Source organism: Phaethon lepturus, unplaced genomic scaffold, assembly GCF_000687285.1.
Source record: "Phaethon lepturus isolate BGI_N335 unplaced genomic scaffold, ASM68728v1 scaffold20483, whole genome shotgun sequence".
Lineage (NCBI taxonomy): Eukaryota > Metazoa > Chordata > Aves > Phaethontiformes > Phaethontidae > Phaethon > Phaethon lepturus.
In genome coordinates, this window is record NW_010527225.1 from 9,279 (window position 1) to 30,878 (window position 21,600).

At 36.4% G+C, this 21,600-nt stretch overlaps 1 protein-coding gene across 1 annotated transcript in view; it reads right to left on the reverse strand.

Moving 5' to 3' along the window:
• Nucleotides 1–1,349: 1,349 nt before the first annotated feature.
• LOC104617889 (adenylate cyclase type 2-like) overlaps nucleotides 1,350–21,600 on the reverse strand; it is a gene marked incomplete at its 3' end in the record, with an annotated part of 46,237 nt that continues 25,986 nt past the window's right edge. The window contains exons 13-15 of the mRNA XM_010283324.1: nucleotides 19,312–19,409; nucleotides 13,125–13,209; nucleotides 1,350–1,487 (exon numbers count right to left, since the gene is read on the reverse strand). Of these exons, the coding sequence (XP_010281626.1) occupies nucleotides 1,350–1,487; nucleotides 13,125–13,209; nucleotides 19,312–19,409 (321 nt within the window). The remainder of the gene's footprint in view (nucleotides 1,488–13,124; nucleotides 13,210–19,311; nucleotides 19,410–21,600) is intronic.

Here is a 21,600-nt window from a genome sequence, read left to right on the forward strand (position 1 = left end):
CCTTAAGCATCAAATTCAGTTAGCTAATTTTAAATTCTTGAACATAGATTTGTTTTTGAGTCTACCTCCTCTCCATAAAAAAATGCAGTAGAAAGGAAAATATCTACTTTCCTGAAAAGGAAACCAACAAAACCAAGAGTAGGATCATTTAATAGAAAAAATGGAGAGAAGGTTCTATAAGAACTTTCAAGTGTTCATATTTAAAAGCCCACATAACATCATTACATCATTCTGATAAATTCAGTACTTACTGTAATGAATGATTGACTAAGGGTACCCTGAAATGTTATGGGAAAACAGAGTAAAACAGTGTAGGTAATATCAATCTTTAAGTCAAGTCCTTTATGAACCTCAGGTAACAAAAGTATCAGCAACTGAAGGAAGAGCTAGAGTTGCAATTTCAAAAGCACTAGCTGCAGATCTCACTTGCTTGAAATGTGACTAATATCTATGCATTAATGTTGTAATGAAACATTACCTAAATAAGTATTACAGTTCTCATTTTGCAGACACAAAACTGAGCTGGAACACTTTCACAGGTTTACAAATAGAACCAGGCTCAGCCAATCAGGCAAAACAAAGGAAGATTTCTGATCCCATATACTGTTCATCCCATTAGACAACACAACCTTCAGAATAAACGAGGACATGAAGATTCAGGCTTTAGGCAGACTAATAACAGATCTACTCTGTATTTGGTACAGTTACAAAAGAATAATAGAACTACATGGATTTTCCTTATTAGTAGAGAAAAGAAAAGCACAGGTGGAAATGCCTAAAGTAGAGGTAAGCCCTAACAAACTTGTAGCCCAGTACTTTTGAAGTTCGGATGTAATTTTGATTTTTTTTCCTTTTTCAAAAGAAAAAAGGACAAGCGCATGAAATTCAATAATGTATACATTATGATCATTTTGTGATCAGCAGAGGAGCATCACAAATCTGAATAAAGCTTAGTTTGTTTCGCACAAAGACTTCCATGCATCCTCTGAGGAGATACTTCATTCTTTGAGCAATATTCTGTTTTTTTAAGCAATGCCAATAGATGGCCAAGGGATTCGAACAATTCAAACCTGGGATTTAACTATCTTCTATTCCTTATAAATCACATTTTCCTTTAATAAACTTAGCCAGGATACGACCTCTTGCTGAGAGTTCTGTTTGCAGAGGTCCCCATTATAGAGTATGCTTTCTGTTGCTCTACTTTACATTTCTGTCTCTGGGAATCACTATCATGTAGGTTCCTGGCATAGCCATGGGCCATAAATTCAACATCTAAACAAATACTGAACAAAAAAAAAAAATCTTAAAAGAAGAAAAACACCAAGAAAAATTACTCCTTTTTCCCTTACCATGTTGAATACAGCCATAGTTAATATTATAGCAGTGGTTGTCAATGTAAGAGTGATCCGTGGCCAAGGACGGTTTGCAATTATTCCAGATGACTTCAGGATCCACAGCAGTGAAGCTGATGCCTTCTTGCTACATTGCTAAGTGCAAAGAGTTTAAAAAAAGAGAAAACAAAAATAGTTTTAGTATATTTAATTACTATAAACAAGGGTAGAATTAAGAAGGCTCAAGATCGAGGGCAGCATTAATCTTGAGAGATTTTACAGAAGTATTCAACTATTATATTCTCGTAAGAGTTACAGATCATGATTATACATGAAACTAAATGCAAATTTAGTTAAAATATCTGCCATAATACAAATTTTGTTAAATAATTATAATTTGCAAGTATCTTACTAAACATTCAATATATATTACTAATAATAGCAAATACAGAGTTGACAGCAGTGTCATTATCTCTAATATTAGCAAAAAACAAGCAAACAAATTGACCTCCCCCACCTCAATTAAAAGAGCGACATTTAGTAGCCTCTGGAAACTTCAAGATGTAAATAATGACTTTGCAAAGTCTTTGACAGAGAGACAGAGGCCTCCTCATGCAGGATAAAAGCTGTATACATAGATATGTAGTCTACAAAATAGTGGGGTTTCTACGTCTTTTATTTGTTTGGAGACTTGTTTGATAATTCATTTCAGGTGAAAGGTAGCTCAGCAAAGCAAATCAAACTTCCCTAAAATTATTTAGAAAACAAATAAGCATTTCATACAACAATCAGACTTACAATTTGACACAAAGAGTATTTAGTGAATAGAAATTTTTTCATATATAGTGGGAAAAATTAACAACAAAACCCTGACTCATTTAACCTGCTTCCAAGAACACATTGCAGTAGTCTCCATTCATACATGCATAGTGCCTAGAGGCACAAGATGCTCACACAGAATAAACAACAATTTGTGGCACATCCAATAAATATTAATATTCCCAGAACTTTAGCAATGAGGAGATAAGGTTGCCTGGAAGCATCTTGTGCCCTTTCCAAACATCAATTTCAGCTATACTGAAACCTCTGTAAAAAAGGCACTGAAAAGTTCAAGAACATGACAGTCCCCCAGAAGTATTAGCTTTTTATCAACTCTTTTTCTCTATTTACTTAATATTATCAGAGATCACTTTACATATTGTTTTCACCCCAGCCACAGCAATCAGCAGAAATACAAGCACAAGAATTCTATGAAATGAGAACTCAAGCACTAAAATCTACCAAATACAGGATTAATTTACAGCACTGACCTATTAGTTCAGGTTCAATAGCTATGGCACATCACGCTAAATTACACTACTACCCCACATATGTGATGTAGTTTACATGAAGGTCTTTATCATACTACATATAATTATTTCCCTCCCAACGACATACTATCTGGACAAGTCCACTGTATATCTAGAACTTTTTTTACATATGTTTCCTTTTATGACAGAGAGTTTTGCATACTGGACTGGACAGATTCTGAGTGAATTAAGTCCGTTTCAGGAAGGTCAAAACAATAATCAGAATTTCAAAGATGGACATTAAAAAACTCTTACATAAACTCAAGGGACGTGCATTTTTGAGCAAGCAACTCCTGCTCAAATGCCTTTTTGAACTTCCAAGCCTTGTTCTCCACCCCTAAGTACATAGCAAATTTCAAGGGAATTTGAATCCACATGTAGATTTTAGAAAAGGTCTGTCATCCTTGCCACTGCAAGAAAGTAAAAAGCACAAAGCCTAGATTGCTGCCGTTGCTAGAGGAGTGTTCAGCTGGACGCAGGGAATGGATCTGTGTGAAAATGATCATTCAGTTTTCTGTCTAGTCTGCCTAAAACCTAATGAGTCAGGAAGCATGGATATACAGCAAATTAAAACAGTCACGAAATCATGCCTTAAATTACCCTTTGCCTTTGTTATAGCACACCTGGAGCTTTACTATAACAGTAAAATTAATAATAAAATGTATCTGGTTTAGGCTAGATAATTAATTTTCATCATTAGCTTATTTTCCTGGAATTTCTTATCCACACAGTCTATATTGTTCTGTGATTTTCTTGGAAGTCTAGAAGTAGCTGGAATAGCTTAAGTTGGATTAGGGACAAAACTAGGCAGGAACACTGAGAAAGTATGAGGAATATAAAATGGGTAAGAAATGATACGGATAAAGCAGTACATCGTGTTCTCCTTTCTGAACTACGCTACAGGGAGCTATACAGTTCAAGGAAAGTCTTTAGGACAAGAAATTCAAAGAAAATAAGCTAATGCTGAAAATAAATTATCTGGCCTAAACCAGATACATTTTATTATGAATTTTACTTTTTTTAGGTTATCTGACTAAAGGCTAATCAAATTAAACACAAAGACCTGGTGATGATCAAAAGGACAATGATAGATGGTGGAACCAAAGTAACCTAATCAGTGAAGAACAGAAGCCACTGAATCTGCTGCTAAGACCATCGAGGGAGAATGTTTCAGCCACAGTTTCTGATGGGAAACCTACCAAGAAGCCTCAACGAAAAAAACTCCCTTTCCAGGATGCCCTGCAGACTAGGGTGATTACTGCCTAAAAGGATAGTACGCCGGCACGGGGCAGATAATTTTGCAATGGAACAGAAACAAACTTGTAAAACTTGGACTGTGTAAAACCTTATGGCATATTTTAAGGGCATTGTGGGTATATGGAAAACTTACAGGATGTTTAGGGGATGGGACAAATGTGGATCATGGAGGAATGAGCGTCGGTAAATGGAGAGGAGAGGGGATGAAAGGGAATTGCTGCAAGTAAACACTTCATCTACATGAGTCTATTGCATATTCGTATTAAATCCTATCTCGAACCATCTTCTGTGTAAGTGCAGTCCTTATTCCAAGCCTGCATGTGTGAAAATGCTAGCAAACGTCATGCTGGATTAGATGGCAAGTAGCACAGGATGGGTGCCAGCCACTGGAGAGAGAGAGAGACCACGTGTCTGAGACAACAAAGGGCCTGGGTGCCGGCAACTGAAGTGTCTCAGTCCCTGGAGAGACCCACAGGGTGTGTGTGGGAGTGTGTGTGTAGCCATTATAAAACTTCAAGCCGGACTGGCTGGCAAGTAAGAGATGTACATTTGGAGAGAGAGACTCAAGGTCTGAGCCAGTCCCTGCCTAAGAGGGGCAGAAGCTGGGCATGGATATTGTATCAGCTTAAGCCCATACCGAGTGACCCACAAACAACAGTCAGCGTGTGTGTGTATGTTCTTGTGTGTATATTCCACTAGCAAACCCTGGGTCTTCACTTCCATCAAACTGGGCTCCAGTGGAGCAGGAAGGAGCACTTCCCTGGCTCTTGAACTCCGCTGGATTCAACAAGCTCTGGCAGATCCCATTTTGAATGTCAGAACTTGAAGAAACATGGCACAGTAACAGATGCAAAACAATGTCATGAAAAAGATGCTTCCATGTTTTTCTAGTGCTAAGCAAGGTAAATTGATGGTTTCCTCTACACAAACAACTTGTGTTATGTTAATTCTGAAGATAGAATTGTTTCACACAGAAAATCTCTGTTGAATCCCAATATCTAAATACATGAACGTTGGTGTCAAACGATGAAGACTTCTCAGATTTTTCTACTTTAACATCAATGCTTCCAACTTTTAAGTTCTAATTTTCTTAATTTTCTTAAATTAATATTTGAAAAAATTACAGGACAGAATTGCTGAAGTTACTTAGCAATGTCCATGCTGAGAACTGAATTTCTTGCTGAGGACTGCTTTATTGCTTTCCAAGTACCTGCACACTTTTGAACGTACGTAACTTCTGTACCAAAATTCCTTGCAATAATGCTAAATTTTCTTTGTTTACAAGATTTTTGATCAATATCACCTGACTTTGCTAATGTATTTTAGCAAGGAAGTACTATTTGGACTGATTTTCTACATTTCTTTAAAAAGCTGTTTTTCTGCTTCCATTTAAAAAAAAGTATTTTTTTGTTCTCTAGGCAACTTTATCATTAAAAAAGTTCTGGAGTATATAATAAATTTCAGGAAACAATATATCATTCAGCCAGTGTGGTTAATCAGTAAAGAGATTCAATTCTTCCAGTTGCTGTTGCTAAAATTACAGATATTGCTGGCTCTGACCTGAAAAAAATGTGTGTTGTTAGACTGCAACTTCAAAAATGAAGTTGTAGTTAAGTTATTTCCACTTGTAAAAGAGATGCACATCAGCACTCAGTGATGCATCTCTTGACATGCTGTTTAATGCACAGCTCTGAGTTCTGGAGGGGAAGGACCACTGTTTATTTGGTACATCTGCCATGCCCACCTGGTTTGTTAAAGAGATGACAGGTCTCTCTCATAGCAAAGCGAGCAGCCTACATAGATTAAGCCAACGAGGCTCCTAAAAGGAAAGTTTCTGACAAAACCCTGATTCACACTAAAAATCTTTAAACCACTGAACAGAAATTCCTTGGAAAACACGAAAGAATACACTGTTGATCAGTAATTCTCTATGTGAATTAACAGATTTGCTGAACTTAATTTCACTTTCGAGCAGTCTAAATCCAGTCCATATGTAGTACCACTGCAGCAGTTCAGTACTGCTTAAAATTTAGGGAACTCCTGGAAGCAGAACTGGAGTGGTGCAGTGATCACTAAATTCAGACTCTTAATAGCACTGGCAGAACTATGCAGGTTTATTTGTCTGATTCATTATCTTACGTCAAGCACTTTTTCTTGTAAATGTTATGTCTCATTTACTATTTTCTTAGGAAAATGGAGAATGAGATGAAAGGAAGAAGGTAATAATTTCTAGAAAGCATGCAAGAAGGATGAGACATCAGATCTCAGTGGCGTTAGCTTCTGTGTTTATTCTAAGTGGAGCTGGCAGAATAAGGTTGAGTGTTTATCATTTACCAACTAGAAATAATAGGTATTTGTAGTATGAAAGGTGACTAATGTATTACCTTTTCATCTGAACATGTTAAATCTGATATGACAGCTCAGCATGATAGTGAGTAATAACCTATTTTGAATATTCAGGTTATTAAAATGTATCCTGTGTTGTCTTTCCACACACAAAAAAACTGCTTCAGCATTTAACAGAATGAATGCTGTCTTTCTGAAGTGAGATCAAGGAACTGGTGTGAGAATTAATTGTGACAGCTATGTTGTAGATGAAAGACAGTGTCGCAAGAGCTGTCACACTTCACATGCTAGCAGAGGTTGGAACATCTTGACTGAAGACCTCTTATTTACAGAAAGACAGCGAATGACATTTTCTATAGTTCTATTACTGTTCTTTTAATTTTGCATTCAAATACAACTTCGTATTTTACTAATAATGATGTTACAAAAAATGAAATAAAGAGAATCAAAAAGCCCCAAAATTCAGATTTTTTTCACATGCCTGTTTTCACTCAGACTTGAAGATGACACCGAAGTTCAAATCTAAAGAACTGTTTGACAGTGATTGCACTGACTTAAGCTTGGAGAACAGTGAGTTTTGTATGGAGACGTAAGCTTATACTTCATGTACTTTCTAATGGTCCTATTGCGGATAAAAGGACCAAAGTACTTCTAAAATGAGTACTGTAACACCAAGCTTTTGAACTCCATGGTGGCACCTGTAAATTTAAGCCAGGTGTTCTAAATCATACCAAATGCATCCAGGTGAAGAATCTACTCAAACTTATATTGGATACAACTGGTTTGACAAAAGCTAGAATCCTGAATAAAGAAATAACAGGAAAAATTAAAGTGAGTATTACATTTTTAATTTCACCATACTTCACAGTGTTTATTATCCTTCATAAAGGGTCATGTTAAAATGGCCATGTGGTTCACTTCAACTCTCTCATTCAAAGGAAAGACCATGGCAGTGAGCCGTATAAATATGCCTTTAGGCACTCACGAGTTCAGTCCTGGTACTTCCTGTGCTGCTTTCCTCATTCAAGAAAATGTACAGTCGCTGTGTTATATGCTATTTTAAGGTAAGATGTTCTCAGTCTCTCCCATCAAAGTTTTTCTGTTCCACGTGAAATATTTAAAAAGCCACTGGTTTTGAGAAAGAGCAAACCTGAATGACTTTTTAAAGACAGTGCTCAGGGCACTGAACTAGATGAAGGAGTTTTGAATGCTATGTTCTATGCTGGCCAAGTCTTGGTCTCCAAGTAAGACGCTACCACCCAAAAACTGCCTCACACAACAGAATCCCTCATCTGTGATGAGGTACTTAAACATCACGGATATCACCTCCCAGGTAATACATGCAAAAGATCCTTCAAAACAATCTGGATGCTCTCCGCTTTTTTCCTTCTTATTAATTAACTGTAGGAAAAATTGTTTGTATACTGGACTATTGGTATTAGGAAGCACACGGATATTTCTTTATTTGGAGGTAACTTACAATCCCATCTTGGGCAAGGATGCTAAAAGGCACCGTTACCAGATTTAAAAAAAAATCAAAAAGTCATCAACTTTTGATGAGCCTCACTCATCAAAAATATTAAAAGAGAAGTTATTGGCAAAACAGACATAAGAAACACATGGTTTTCACCAAATTCTTCAGTTGGTCACAATCACATAACATGTCATAAACATATAACTCAAGAAGTAGCAAGGAGGATTTTTGTTACTGAAATCAGGACATTTCTAACAGATCCTGAAGTGCGGACATAGTACCTAACTTAGGGATGATGGATTTGCTGTTGCAGTGCCTGTGCTATAGACTCATCAGAATGACTTTTAGGTTTGGTGAGACTCTTTCATGGACCCTGCTGTAGGTGCCAAAGTGCCTCTCTGGGTTCTCCCTGATTTCCCCCATCCCTGTTTTAATCTTATTTTACAAGCAAAGCCTTACTATTGAAGAAACTAAAGGGCCTCAATCTTTCATTTGTATCTGCATTGAGAGAGACACTTGGATGAGAGGTAAGATTCCAGGTCAAAAATAATTTCCAACTAGTGCTAGAACTACAACAGATACTCCTGTCCTTGCAGAGCTTTTAAGTATCTTAACTGTACACAGTCTTTCTGACTGTTAAGTACCAATGTCAGCTGCTTTAGAGTAAAATGCAAATCCTTGCAAAAAAAGGTAAAGATTGTGTATCATTCTTTATACAGTAGTGTGGTGTAATGCAACTAATAAATAACATGCTTTCTTTTAGCAGGGACAGGACTGCTTACATACTGGCTACACTTTGTTAGATGATCTGGTGACCTTAAATCAGAACATCTTTCTCAACAGTGGAGCCAATTATTTCCTGATAGGTTTTTTTTTTAATTATTATGTTCTGCTAATCTATGGTTCACTTGTGTATTTAAGAGAGACTATAAAACATGTTCAGATGAGATGATAGGAAAGAAATGTTATTACTTCTACTCTTCCTTGTTAGTTGGAGTAGCTAAAGAGGTTTGCAAGGTATAAACATATGCAACAAAAAGCCATTTCATATTAATGGAAAATAACTGGCACAAAGAGTATGCGGTATCAATTAAGTGCACGCATGTCCCAGGTAATGCAAAGAAATTTTTGAGACAGTATGTGAATTAGTGCACAAAGAACACCTGCTTGAGACTAATACTTCTACAGCAGGCTACCTCAGCTACCACAGAGGTCTATACATGCTTACTGTGTTGTTTTTTCCTACTGATTGCATTACATTTTCCAACGTATCATTTAGGTGACCAGATCTCTGCTTCCTTGCATTCACATCAGGAGGTAAAACACATCTAACAGTTACCAGGTCTGAGGCATTTCACACTCATTCTATGAACTTGTCTATACTTCAAGAAGATAAAGAGAAGAGACATAGAAAATACATGAGCTAAAGGACAATCACTATCCTCTATCTGCATGTAATTTGCAAAGGAAATCTCTCATGGAAAGTTTAAAGAAAATATTAAAAATTAATAAAAAAGAATAGCCAACATTTAAAATATGAAAATATAAACCAAAAAGGAACTTTAAGACAAAAATACTCATAGTCTTAAGATTTTAGTCTGAACACTCTGATTATCTAAAAAAGTTAAAAAAAAAAAAGCATCAGGACAAAGAAGTAATTAGAACAGAAAAAAGAGAAATGCATTTCAAGTTTCAGGACACATGCCAATTTTAGTTAGGCTTGATGAGGGTTTAATGCCTATCGGCAAACTGTTTCTATGAGAACTGTCAGCCCTCCCTGCCCTCGGCCTGTTTGCCCAAGACCAGCAGGGTATGACACGCCGCAAAGGCAGGATCTGGAAGTCTGTAACCTCATTATTGGTGCTACTGCTCTGCCGCATCGTTTGATGGAAACATTCCTATTCTTATTTAACGGCTGATATTATCAATCCACAACAGATTGAGTTGGTCCACGCTGCAGTGCTGCTGAACAGTAAAAATCAACTAATAATAAACTCAGAGTGAAAGACTGAGCATAAATCTCTTCTTACAATATTGTAATTAAATTCTGTACCTGCTAGTAATTTCAGCATTGCAGTCTGGATTTTTTTTTTTTTTTTTTTTAACCAATGAAATGAAAATGATTCAGAGAAACTCGTTCAAAGTTGGTTTTTGTGTGACTTACTCCGCGGTGGTGACAGCCATTTCTAATCAGTGGAGACTGAGGGGGCAAAGCATCAAAGTATTGAGACAAGCACATAATGCAGTGACAGCCAGGTGTCCTAACTTGAACTTAGATTTTGCTGTCTTTGCCAGCACTACAGGTCCCACTCCATGAATCTTGTAACAGTCATGTAAATATTTGACTACTGCTGCAAGTTTATGTACCAGGTACAGGTGCCCAGGTGCTGGTGGGGGGTTCTGCAGGAGTGGCCTCTGGGAGGAGAGGCCAGAGCTGCCCCGTGCCGGACATCGCCATTCCAGCCGGCTCCAACCGCCCCTGCCCCGGGCACAGCTGAGCCCCTCAGCCACAGGCAGGCACCTCGGGGAAAGCCTGGGGCAGAAAGGGCAGAAAATGTTGGGCAGAGAGAGGAGGAGGGAACAAAAAGAGTGAGAAACAGCAAAGGGAACACCAAAACCAGAGGAGGAGGAGGTACTCTATGCTGGAGATGTCCACACTGCAGTCAGTGGAGGATCCATGCTGGAGCAGGTGGGTGCTCCTGAAGGAACTGCAGCCTGCGGAGATCCCATGCTGGAGCAGGGGGAAAATGTAAAGGGAAGGAGCAGCAAAGAGAAATGTCTATGTACTGACCACCCTCCACCCCTCCTCATGCTGCCTGGCGGGAGGTAGAGGAGACTAGAGCAAAGGAGTGAAGTTGAGTTTGGGAGAGGGGGGAGGAATTGTGTGGCTTTAATGTTTGTTTTTGTTTCTGACTATCCAAATCTATTTTAATTTGCAATACATTAAATCAGTTTTCCCCAAGTTGAGTCTGCTTTGTCTATGACGGTAACTGGTAAGTGATCTCCCTGCCTTTACCTCAACCCACAAGCTTTCTCATCCTATTTTCCTCCCCCATCCTGCTGAGGAGGCAGAGTGAGTGAGCAGCTGGGTGGGTGTCTGGCCCATAGCCAAGGCTAACCCACCATAGCCCATCTGTCAGGGTCAGTCAGGCCCCAAAAATTCTCTTCTTTTTCTATGCATTTTTAGAAGAGAGATATTTGGTGAGTTTAAACTCTGTAATTACGTGCAAGTGTGTGTACAGACAAGCATACCCACATTTACTACATGCATTCTGCAAGGGAATCCCAAAATGTATTCCCTAAGAAAAAGATGTGAGAAAAACCCATATTGGCAAAAAAATACTCCAAACCCAATCAGGATTAGGACAATAAAGCTTGATTTCTATTAACACTAGCACTATAATGTTAAAATCCAGATTTTGATACTTGTTTGCTTGAGAATTTCAGACTTTTTCTTCTAGAAAGAAAGCATTTACAGTTATGGGTCAAATACTGCAATGGACATGCTACCAAAACATAACATAGGGTGTCACTGCGGTTAAAGCTGCAAAACAATACTTGGATTTTGACATGAAGGAACAAACCTTAGGGATAGGACAGGGGAAAGATAAACCTACTGCCTCTTTTGTTAGCTGTCTCTTATCCATCACCTTACAGAACTATGTCTGTGCTCATGAAGGAAAGACAGCGCTGCATCAACTATGGTCATAACTTACTCGCTGAAAGGCTTCTTAGCAGCATAGCTTCTGCATTAAAGCAGCTGAATTCATAAAGTCATAGACATACATAACTCCTTTTCAAGCTGTTTAGGTTAGCACATGACATCTTACAAGTCAACAGAAATGCAATGAACGGTCTCCATTTCTGGGAAGTATTTACAGTACATACAAGATATAGGAAAACAGCATTGAAAGTAGGTGTTAGATATTATTCAGCTGGCATGACTCCTCAACTCTGACTTAGATATCTGCTTAGCCATCCCTTTAAATGCAGAAAAATATGTTTGTATTCCTCCTAAGCTACACTATAAATAAATAGGCCCCAGGAGAGTGTACATCCCAGCCTTTCTTGATACCATTTCATTGGCACCTCTTTTTCCTACAGGGAAAAGGCTGGCTTTACCTTGAAGGATTTTTTTTTTTCATTTGCTTATTCAACAGCGGTACTCTGACTCCATTATGTTTCTCTTATGTCAATAACAAAGAGCAATCAAGTATGACATTACATGAGAACTAGTTTTTGCTGTTCAGTAACAGCAATACCACTAGGACCTTACTCCAAGGACTTAAATTATTTTAAAATACTGTTGCATTGTATCTCAGCTTAATTCATGAGCAGTGGCAGCATTCCTACCTTATTGGAAAGGCAACTGAAATGTACATTAATTACATTTTCTTAAAAAAATGTCCTGGTTAATTACAAGCGTCGCAAGGGAAGAGGGAGAAATTATAAAATCCTGCTTCCTCTGTTTCTTGCTTTAACTGCCAGGCCACCTTTCCTTACTGTTTTACTGCATAGTGATGTAATTGTCTTTCCCATGTGCATGTTTTGCTTTTCTATAAAAGATCTTTCTCTCAACTTTGTCCATGGGAGCTTGTGGAAAGATGTAAAGAGAGAGAGTGGGGATTAAGTGACAAGTATACAAACAGTTTTACTCCGTGTTACATGCCAAATTCAAATTGCATTAGCTTTCTTACAAATCCTGAAATGCCTTGTTCTAGATGGAGTACTATGTTGGATCTATTTGACAATAACTGAAAGGAGGACAATAATACTTGTAAACTATATTGTGAATGTTGAAACATTTGCCCAAATCTTGAATTAAATGAAATTTTCAAATTCAGCATATTATTGGGTACACTAATAGGCATTACAGTAACACTTGGAACACTCAATGTAAAAATTAGAATTTTACTATAACATTTTTATATATAAAATTAAATTGTTATTGTGAAATATTCTCTAAACTCAGAAAACGGTCTTATAGAATACTTAAACAAATACACAGTCCTCCAAATTAAAGCACGCCTAAGATGAGTTACTTCCTGTAAGCACAATAGCAAAAATTTTTGAAAATGCAATCAATCAAATAATAATGCAAAACTCTCAGAGGATGCAGCTTCACGGGGGAAAGAGAATATCAGTGTAGGTACAGACAGTCACTGCACTGACACTTTCTGTTTTTCAGATAAATGAGGACATTTTACAGCAAGTTAACATGGACAAAACAATGTCCTCAGAAGCCTGAGCGTGCAAGCCTTTCTCATTTAACTGGTACTCTGCAAAGGCAGAGTGCCTTGGCAGAATCAGAACATGTTATTTAAAAGAAACCATTAACTACTGGATTACATTTCCTTGAATACCTACCAAAAGCTGTCCAGCAAAGCAGATAAACAAAATGAAGGAAAGCAAGAGAAATGCAGCCCCAAATGAAATTCCAAGAATAGATGTTCTACAAGAAAAGGAAAACATGTGTTAATTTCTCTGTTACACATTTGTAGCATGACCTTTCTTTATGTATAATACTGATGATACAAAAAATTACCATGTGCAAGTTGCAACTTCCAAACATCAACACCATGCAAAACCAATTCCAGTCCTTACCAGAATGACAGGCTTTTTTCCTGCCTTTTTCTCATCTCAGGAATGCTTGAACTGGCTTTACCTCTGACTTTGCAAAACTATTACCATGAGAAGATAATAATTTCCAGACAAATAATTTAAATAACAAAGTGCATTAACAGCAGCAATGTTTTGTTTTGTTTTCATTTTAGAAAGCTGGTATTAATGAAGATCCTTATTGCTTTATTTTTATGCTGTTGATTTTATAATAATTTAAGAGTCTAATAGATATACAAAATAAACTTGTTGGTAGTGTACATTCTCCCCTAAAAGTAGAAAAGCAATAGCATGGGACAGGGATGTCCAGTTTTCAGTGTCTCGCAGCTAGAACCTGTGATATCTGTGATGCTCCAGTTTCTCAGTCAGCAAGGGCCCTAATACAGTGGCTGCTATTTCATGAATGGATAGGGATTCAACACCTCTGAAAACTCCACTTTGTATCAAATCTGACTGGCTGGCCAGTAGATTCTGAAGTATCAGAGGACAGGAAGGAAAACTAAACACCATGAAGAAAAGAAAGAACAACAACAGACTTTCAATGAAAAAAATTGAATAACCTATACTTTCCCTGAAATCATCCTAACTCAGCGTTCTAGCTCATCCCTTTCTTGTGTGTTAGAAATAGGAAAGTCTAGCCAAAGTAGCATCACTAGATACTCAGCAAACAGAAACAGGGATACAGCAACAAACCGTGCATGCGTTCATTCCACAAATGGGGAAATGTCTCCATATGAATACCACAGCAGAGCGTAATTGCTCCATCAGGCACCATACGAGAGCTACTTAGCATGGTTGCCCAGGGAAAGATGCAGTGCGACCTAATGACGTTTAATGAATGCCAAGAGGAGATCAGAAGCTCTGGACCAACTGCGTTGTTTAAGCAAGGGAACTAGATGGCATCTTAAAGTCCCTCACCTGAGCATCTGCTTTCAGTTTTAACTACAGATTTGACATTTTTACAGAATTAAAAAATATTTCTCAACTTCTTTGAGCACCAGCAAATCAAACCTTATATGCTAGAAATATTGGCATGATGTTTTAGAATTAAGTTTTATATTCCTCACTTTTTCCACAAAACTATAATAAATGTTACATTTGAAGTTAGCTCTTCCATAAACGTATGATTCAGAATTAAAATACATTATTAATGAAAGCATACATTTCTGTTCTTTAGAGATGCCATGTGAATGCAAATATAAACATTTTAGAAACTATAATATTAAAAATTTAGGAGTAGAACTCTATGGATCAATTTCCTTAGATTACGTACAAATATTGGAAAACATTTTGATCTGTTTTAATAACAGTGTTATAGAAGCTATTTTCAGGAAAGAACAAAAAAGCATTAACTTCAAAAACCACTTTGATGCCATACTGCTGCCATTAAGAACATTTTGGAGAATAATTTATAAGCTTCCCTGCCAATCATTCAGAGAATCTCTTATACACTAACTATTCATCAGATTTTGGGTTGATGTGAACAGCTGATGAAAAACAAACAACTGGCAATTCACAACATATATTAATCTTGAAATAATGTTTCTTTTAGAAGTTATTTGAAAATCATTATTGCTTATGAATACATGTTCTCCAAGAATTTCTCATCAAGACTGAGACAGTAAACCATACATCAGAATATGCAAAACTACAGTCTCTACTCTTAGCAATTTAAAATCTAGTAAGCAACAGAAGAGTATGTGAAGAGTACTTAATCACACGGGCAACTGGCAAGAACAAAAGGCCTTTGTAGCTGTTTTACATGATTAATGATGTTACTGAGGTGGCACAAGACAAAGAATTACATAGTAAGGTGAGTAAGATTCTGATGAACAGGACAAAGAGAAAAGGACTGAGAATAAGGAAAAGTGGTATCTGAGTGGTGAATACAGAGAAAAAAAGTTGTAAGATTTTTGCTCCCCACACCCCCTTCTTTTCTGGGAACAGCGGGACTTCTATTTCAATTAGGCTAAGCCAAAGTAGTTTCACGCTGCTCCTAGAAGGAAAGAAGTGGGCTGAAAATGCTATAATGGGAAGCAAAATACTACAAATGAAGTGCCACCATAAACAAGCCTCATTTGAGGCAAGGACCATAGGAAAGCCATAACATGCATTTATTTTTTGTCACTGGTACGTTATAAAAACAGTACAGGTCTTTACAGTAAATTTATCTCATCTTTATTGTGTAGAGTCATCAAACACAGTGCACAAGTCACCAAATGCACTGCATTGACAAATTTGGGCAAACCATTTTGTCAAAAGAGCACCTGGAATCCCATAAGCCAGCTAACTTTTTACCTGCCTCTTCCTGTGCTTTAAGCAATGACCTAATTCCTGAAAGGTCTCTCTGCTACGGTGCCCCACCAGGAACCCTGACAGGTCAACCCTTGACAATAGCCTACAGAGGGATGGAGTTAAAAATTGAGGAAACAATATGAAAACTTCCCAAGCTTCAGATAGTTCCAAGTCTAAATAATTTATGATCTTGGCTATCCTTCTCTTATTTGTCTGGATTCATCAGTGAATATCTGTTCTGAATAATTCATTTTTATCAGATGGTATGAGATTGGAAAAAAAGTTATATTTGTACATACTTATGTGTTGTTGGCAACATTTTCACTGAAAAATAATAATTTATTATGAAGAAAAAGATACTGAAAAATGGAGAAGAGAATGCATTCTTTCTACACTTTTGTAACTTTAAGGAAAATATATGACTGATGGCACATGTCCCTTAATGGGATGTAGAGAATTTCCTTAGCTTGCCAGGTAATTAACATTCATGTTTTGAACTATTTGATTGCAAATTCTCCTGAGGTGATAAAATCATAATGAAGCAATTACAAACGACAATTATACAAGGAAATACTGAATTCAGACTTTTTTTGATATCTAATAGTAGCTATTTCTTTCTTAACTCAACTGATGTTTTCACTAAGCCATCGATGGATTCAATGGCTATGTAGACTAAAAGTATGGCAGTTTCAGTGTTAAGAAAAAATCATTTGATAACTCCACTTGATTTTTTTTCAATCAGATACGGCAGAAAAACAGCTAGTAGTAGTGTTTTTCTTTCATTTATATTGTCTTATATTTTACACGCCTGCTTTCAGTCAAAGTTTTTAAGTACTACCTTTTCTATGAAGAAATTCAGCTGTGCCTGACTGGGAATACTATGTTAAGGCCTCCTAACCACCTTCCATGAGTAGAACAAGATGACTGCTAGTTTGGCATGACTCAGGACAGAAGGACACAATTTCTTGAACATAGCAGTCTCAGAGATTGAAGACTTGGGAAGAATCTTAAATGTATCCCCAAACAAATCCCTTACTCGAATAGCACAAGAAGTAGCTCCTGTTCAATAGGAATATACTTTCACCACTTCACCAGTTTGCATTTCAAACAACAGCACTGCCAATTCCATGTTAGTTGACTGTTTCCCTATATAAAGAATGTAGGCTTGTAGTGAATTACTAGAGATACTTCCATCATTTGGTAAACCAAGAATGCTAGGGAGCCACTGAAGGCCTGTTCTGAGGAAATGCAACGATCAAGATTTGATGTAAATTTAATATCATAATAAAGACCTCATGATACTTTCACCCCAAGATATTGTTTACTTGATTAAATTCATATATACCACTTTGTGTAAAGTTTATTATGAAAACACCACATCACTTTATTGACCCTGAGAAAATTAAAACGTTAATATTATTTCAGCCTTGAAATAAATGTCTTGTGATCTTGGAGATATTACTTGTTACTTGCAACTTTCTGGATGTCACTCACCATCAATTATCTCCAAATATATTTTAAAGCAGCAGGTGGTGTGCCTGCACAGAAATCAATGATATTACACTGCTGCAAAACCAGATTAATGGAATAGTGAATTTCTGTAATTAAAAAAGTGATGTAGTTTATCTCCCTGTCTTCATTACATCACCATTTAAAAATCCTGTAGAATTTTTGGAAGAAAACAAATAGGATAGATAGAATTTTAGACTAAACTATGATTTATTTATTTATTTATTTATTTATTTTCTGTAAGGAAATAACATTTGCAGCTCTGGAATATACTCAAATTAAGCTACATTTGTGATGACTACATACACTGGTGATTTTTCAATTTTTCTTTTCTTCAAATTCGCAATGCTCACGGTTTTCCAGCAAAGATACAGATTCCTGTACAAAACCTTGCCTTTCTGTCTTCCATTTTTGCATCTCTTAAATTAACCAACAGACCCCTTGAAGCTGAATACCATTCATGTTGGTAATACCTGATCTTTACACTCTTGCTTTTACAATTTAACATGCAGCCCTATAAAATGACGAAAAGATAACTGACATTTTGGTAATGAAAATGACAAATCATATGTATTTTCTGCTCTGATGTTAGGAAGACATCATGTAATATCAGCATATGCTTTTGCAAGCTGGTGGACACTTCCTTAGTTGAATACAGCTCCCTAGAGTTCACCAATTTTCAGTATCTGATATATTTTAATGAGGTACACAATTGCTTTAAGACACATAATAAGGATATAGAAAAATGAGCATCTTACTACATGTATGATAGATGATAAATCTAGATTCATTTTCATGACTGAAATCAAAACATAAAAACAGATTCATAAATCATGCTGCTGGAAGGGCCTAGTTAGATCCAAGTTTGGGTTTTGGTATATCACAAACCATGAATTGCCCTGAATTAATTCCTGCACTAATCAAAATACAGTATGAGTTTGTAAAATAATACTCATTATGCAAAATGACAAATAAAACTAGTCATGAGTCTTCATTTCATATTTTGCAATAGTAATGCCTAAACTCAGATTGAACCATGTGCAGGATACTGCTGAACTCTTGGAAGAGTGTCCCTTTGCAGCTTGCGTCTCTGTGTCAGAAACAAGCTGGGAAACTCTTTGCAAAGAAAATGCTGTAACATCTGAATAGAAGTCCATAAAACTTTATACATGTTATAAAACATGTCTGCACGGTGGAAAGTCAATTTATAATGACCTAACGATTCCTTCTGGCTTTGAATTAAAATGTAAATACTACAGCACAGGACCAATCAATCAACTGTTATAAATACTACTCCTGAAAGCACTGCACAGGGGAAAAGACTATGGGTGAAGAAATACTGTATGACAGGGAATATACAGTGTTGGCCTCCGAAGCAACTACTATAAAGCAAATACCAACTTTACACTATGTAAACAATCAGCAGCAAAATTCCATTTTAAGAAATCTAATAAAATACTCTTTATTGGAGCTGTCTTCCAGATTTCTCAGTCTTTCTAGAATATGCTGATAGACAGCTGATTTATATGCACAAATATGAACTAGCTCCTAATATATAAATTCGGATAAAAATAATTATTCCAGCAATTGATCATAATATTTTAAGATTAGTTTTAAATTGAGACATTTTATGAATAGTAATGCTCTGTTTGCATGCTGAATAGAGCAGTGCTATCACAGTAAGATGTTAAATACATTCAGTTAATCACAGTCCCAGTTCTGCAATCCATTTTGTCCCACTTCAACATCAAATTGTCACACTTATTTTACATGTAATTTTAGTTGCACAAAATTATAGCTTGTATTACTTTTTTTTTACACATATTAATTTTATTCCTGTCATCATCACACATTTTTAAATGCAAAGAGAAAAACTAAAATGAATGAAGAATTGATATTAACACTTGGCACCATGCTATGGACCGCATTTAAAATTAGAAACAAGCATAACTTTGAAAATGGGCTGAAATCCTCTGTCATCTCTGTCCAATTTCATTTCCATGAATTGACCTATGTAATCTGACAATTCCAAAGTTTTTTACTTATGCATTTTTATGTATAAGTTTTATTTTATGTTTTACATTAATGATCAAATATATATAGGAATGAGTAGATATTAAATACCACTTACTTTGGCAATACCAGAATCTGCACAACAAAAATGCAGAAGAATATGAGACAGGCGCAAGTCACATAATACTTAAATGCAGGCAGAGTAGTTGCTCGATACTAGAAGAAAAAAAATCAGATATTAACAACACAGTTTCCAAAGCAGATAAAATATCACCCAACTGAAACTTCTGTTTAAAGATGCAGATATATATAGGCAGTCTTCAGCAATAGTAAATTTCCTGTTGTTCAATGACTTCCACATGCACTCACATAGGACTGAGAATTAGTAGGCATGGTACTGAATCCTTTTACTTCTTGAAGAACAGCTTAAGTAGCCATGTCAAATGGTTTTGTCTTGTTCCTCCACAGACCAGGACTATCCCAAATTCATCATTAAAAAAAAAAAAAAAATTAAAAAAGTGAAAGCATTTTAAAAAAATATTTTTAGGAATGGCCAACCATTCTCAGCTGATCCCAAATTTCTTAGTCATTAATTCCCCAAACTGATTTTCAATTATTAATAAATACGGAATGGCCTGAAGCAGTTATAAAAAAAATGTATCAGTCATTTAGACAGGAAACTTCTGAGCGCACAAAGCAGCAAAGTGTAAACTGTGCTACAGATCTGTATAAACATTCTATTTCCAACAGCATAGCTAGCAATCATACTGATATTTACTGGGGCTATATTATTACTTCAATTAAAATATTTGATGTTTCTGTTAAAAGGCCTCATATGTCCACTGATACTACTAAACACTTGATATTCTCAGGAGAGAGTCAATTTGATCTGTTTTGTCATGGAAAAAAAAAATCTATGTATGAATCACTAATTAGCCCATCTAGAGACATAAGAATTGAGCAATGAAATATTTATCAGAGTTGTCATAGCTATTTGAGATAGATATGTCTAGATTGAAACCAATTAAGTACTCAAAGGGAAACGACCTCAGTACTGGGCCTACTAAAGTTACTTACACTATTAAGTTTTTTTCAAAGGGTAAGAGTTTAAGATTTGATTATTAAAAGAAAATGTACAAAGGTTATTTTCACAAAGTGCTCAAAATGCAACTTCATAAAATGGAAAGTGCAAGAGCTGTGCTTTCTAACTGCAAGCACACAGCTGTGTCTTTGTGCTTAGTGCCAAGTTCTGCCCTTGAAACTGGTGCATCATCTGCATGAACATGTAGAAATTGAGTTTAGCAACCCAACAGCTTTCTTCACTTTAGAATTGTATGACAAATTAAAAGAAATTCTTATCACATACCTAACTGAATTTTAAGGCACAAATATGACTTTGCTCGACGGGTACATTTTTTCTTCCACCTGTTGAATATATTTGCTGTTTCTTAATGGTCTTGTCCAACAATTTTCAACCTTAAGCTGCTGTTAAAATCTGAGAAAATTCCAGTCCACTTGTAAATTCATTTCAGTGTTTCACACTTCTCCAGACATTTCCCAATGAAGTCAGGCAACTCACTCCTTAGGTTAAATAATTATTTTGCTTATTACCTCGCTGCACTTTCAGGTCCTACAGGGCCTGAAAAGCTCCTGTTTAAATCAAAAGCAGGCTTCTTGATGAGTTCTTTAAAGTCAAGACTGGACTGGTAAGTCATTAAGAGGCAATGAAGAAAGATATTAAAAAGCCAGATGTAAAAAGAACAATTACTTCTTTGCCACTCCATAGCATTCTACAGTCTAAAAGAGATTAGACTCCTACATAACTTAGCTCCCTGATTTTCTCCCAAGTCCTGATTCCCTGATTGTCCTAATTGCACATATGATGGTTTTCTCTCAAGTTCTCTTTCAGAATTTATCACTTAGTACCATCTGCATTAAAATCTGAATGTGCTCCTATGCACACCTTTGACCCACTCAGTGTACCCTTTAAACACTAGACCACACCAGGTCTAGCTTCTTCTCTCTTACGCCATACTCTAAACAGTCTCAACAAGTCTTGAAACTTTTTTCACCCTAATGCATTGCCAAGGGCATACAGCACGTGCCTTTGGCAGCTGGCCATAAGAACACTATTCTGCTGAGTGAAATAATCTGAACATTATTTCAGATGCTTTTAACTGAAAGATATGTACAAAAATAATTAAATATGTATTTGACCACCACATGGAACCCAGAGGATGCTTGCACCTATGCTGTATAGTGTGAACGTAGTATGGTAATACCTCCTCTACCCCATTCTCATCAGGTTCACTCATTTATGCAGCCAGTTGTGGTCAAACGTACCTCTTACTTCCCTGAAGGACAGTATAGCTGTTCTGCTACAGCTACCCTATGCTTATGAGAAAGC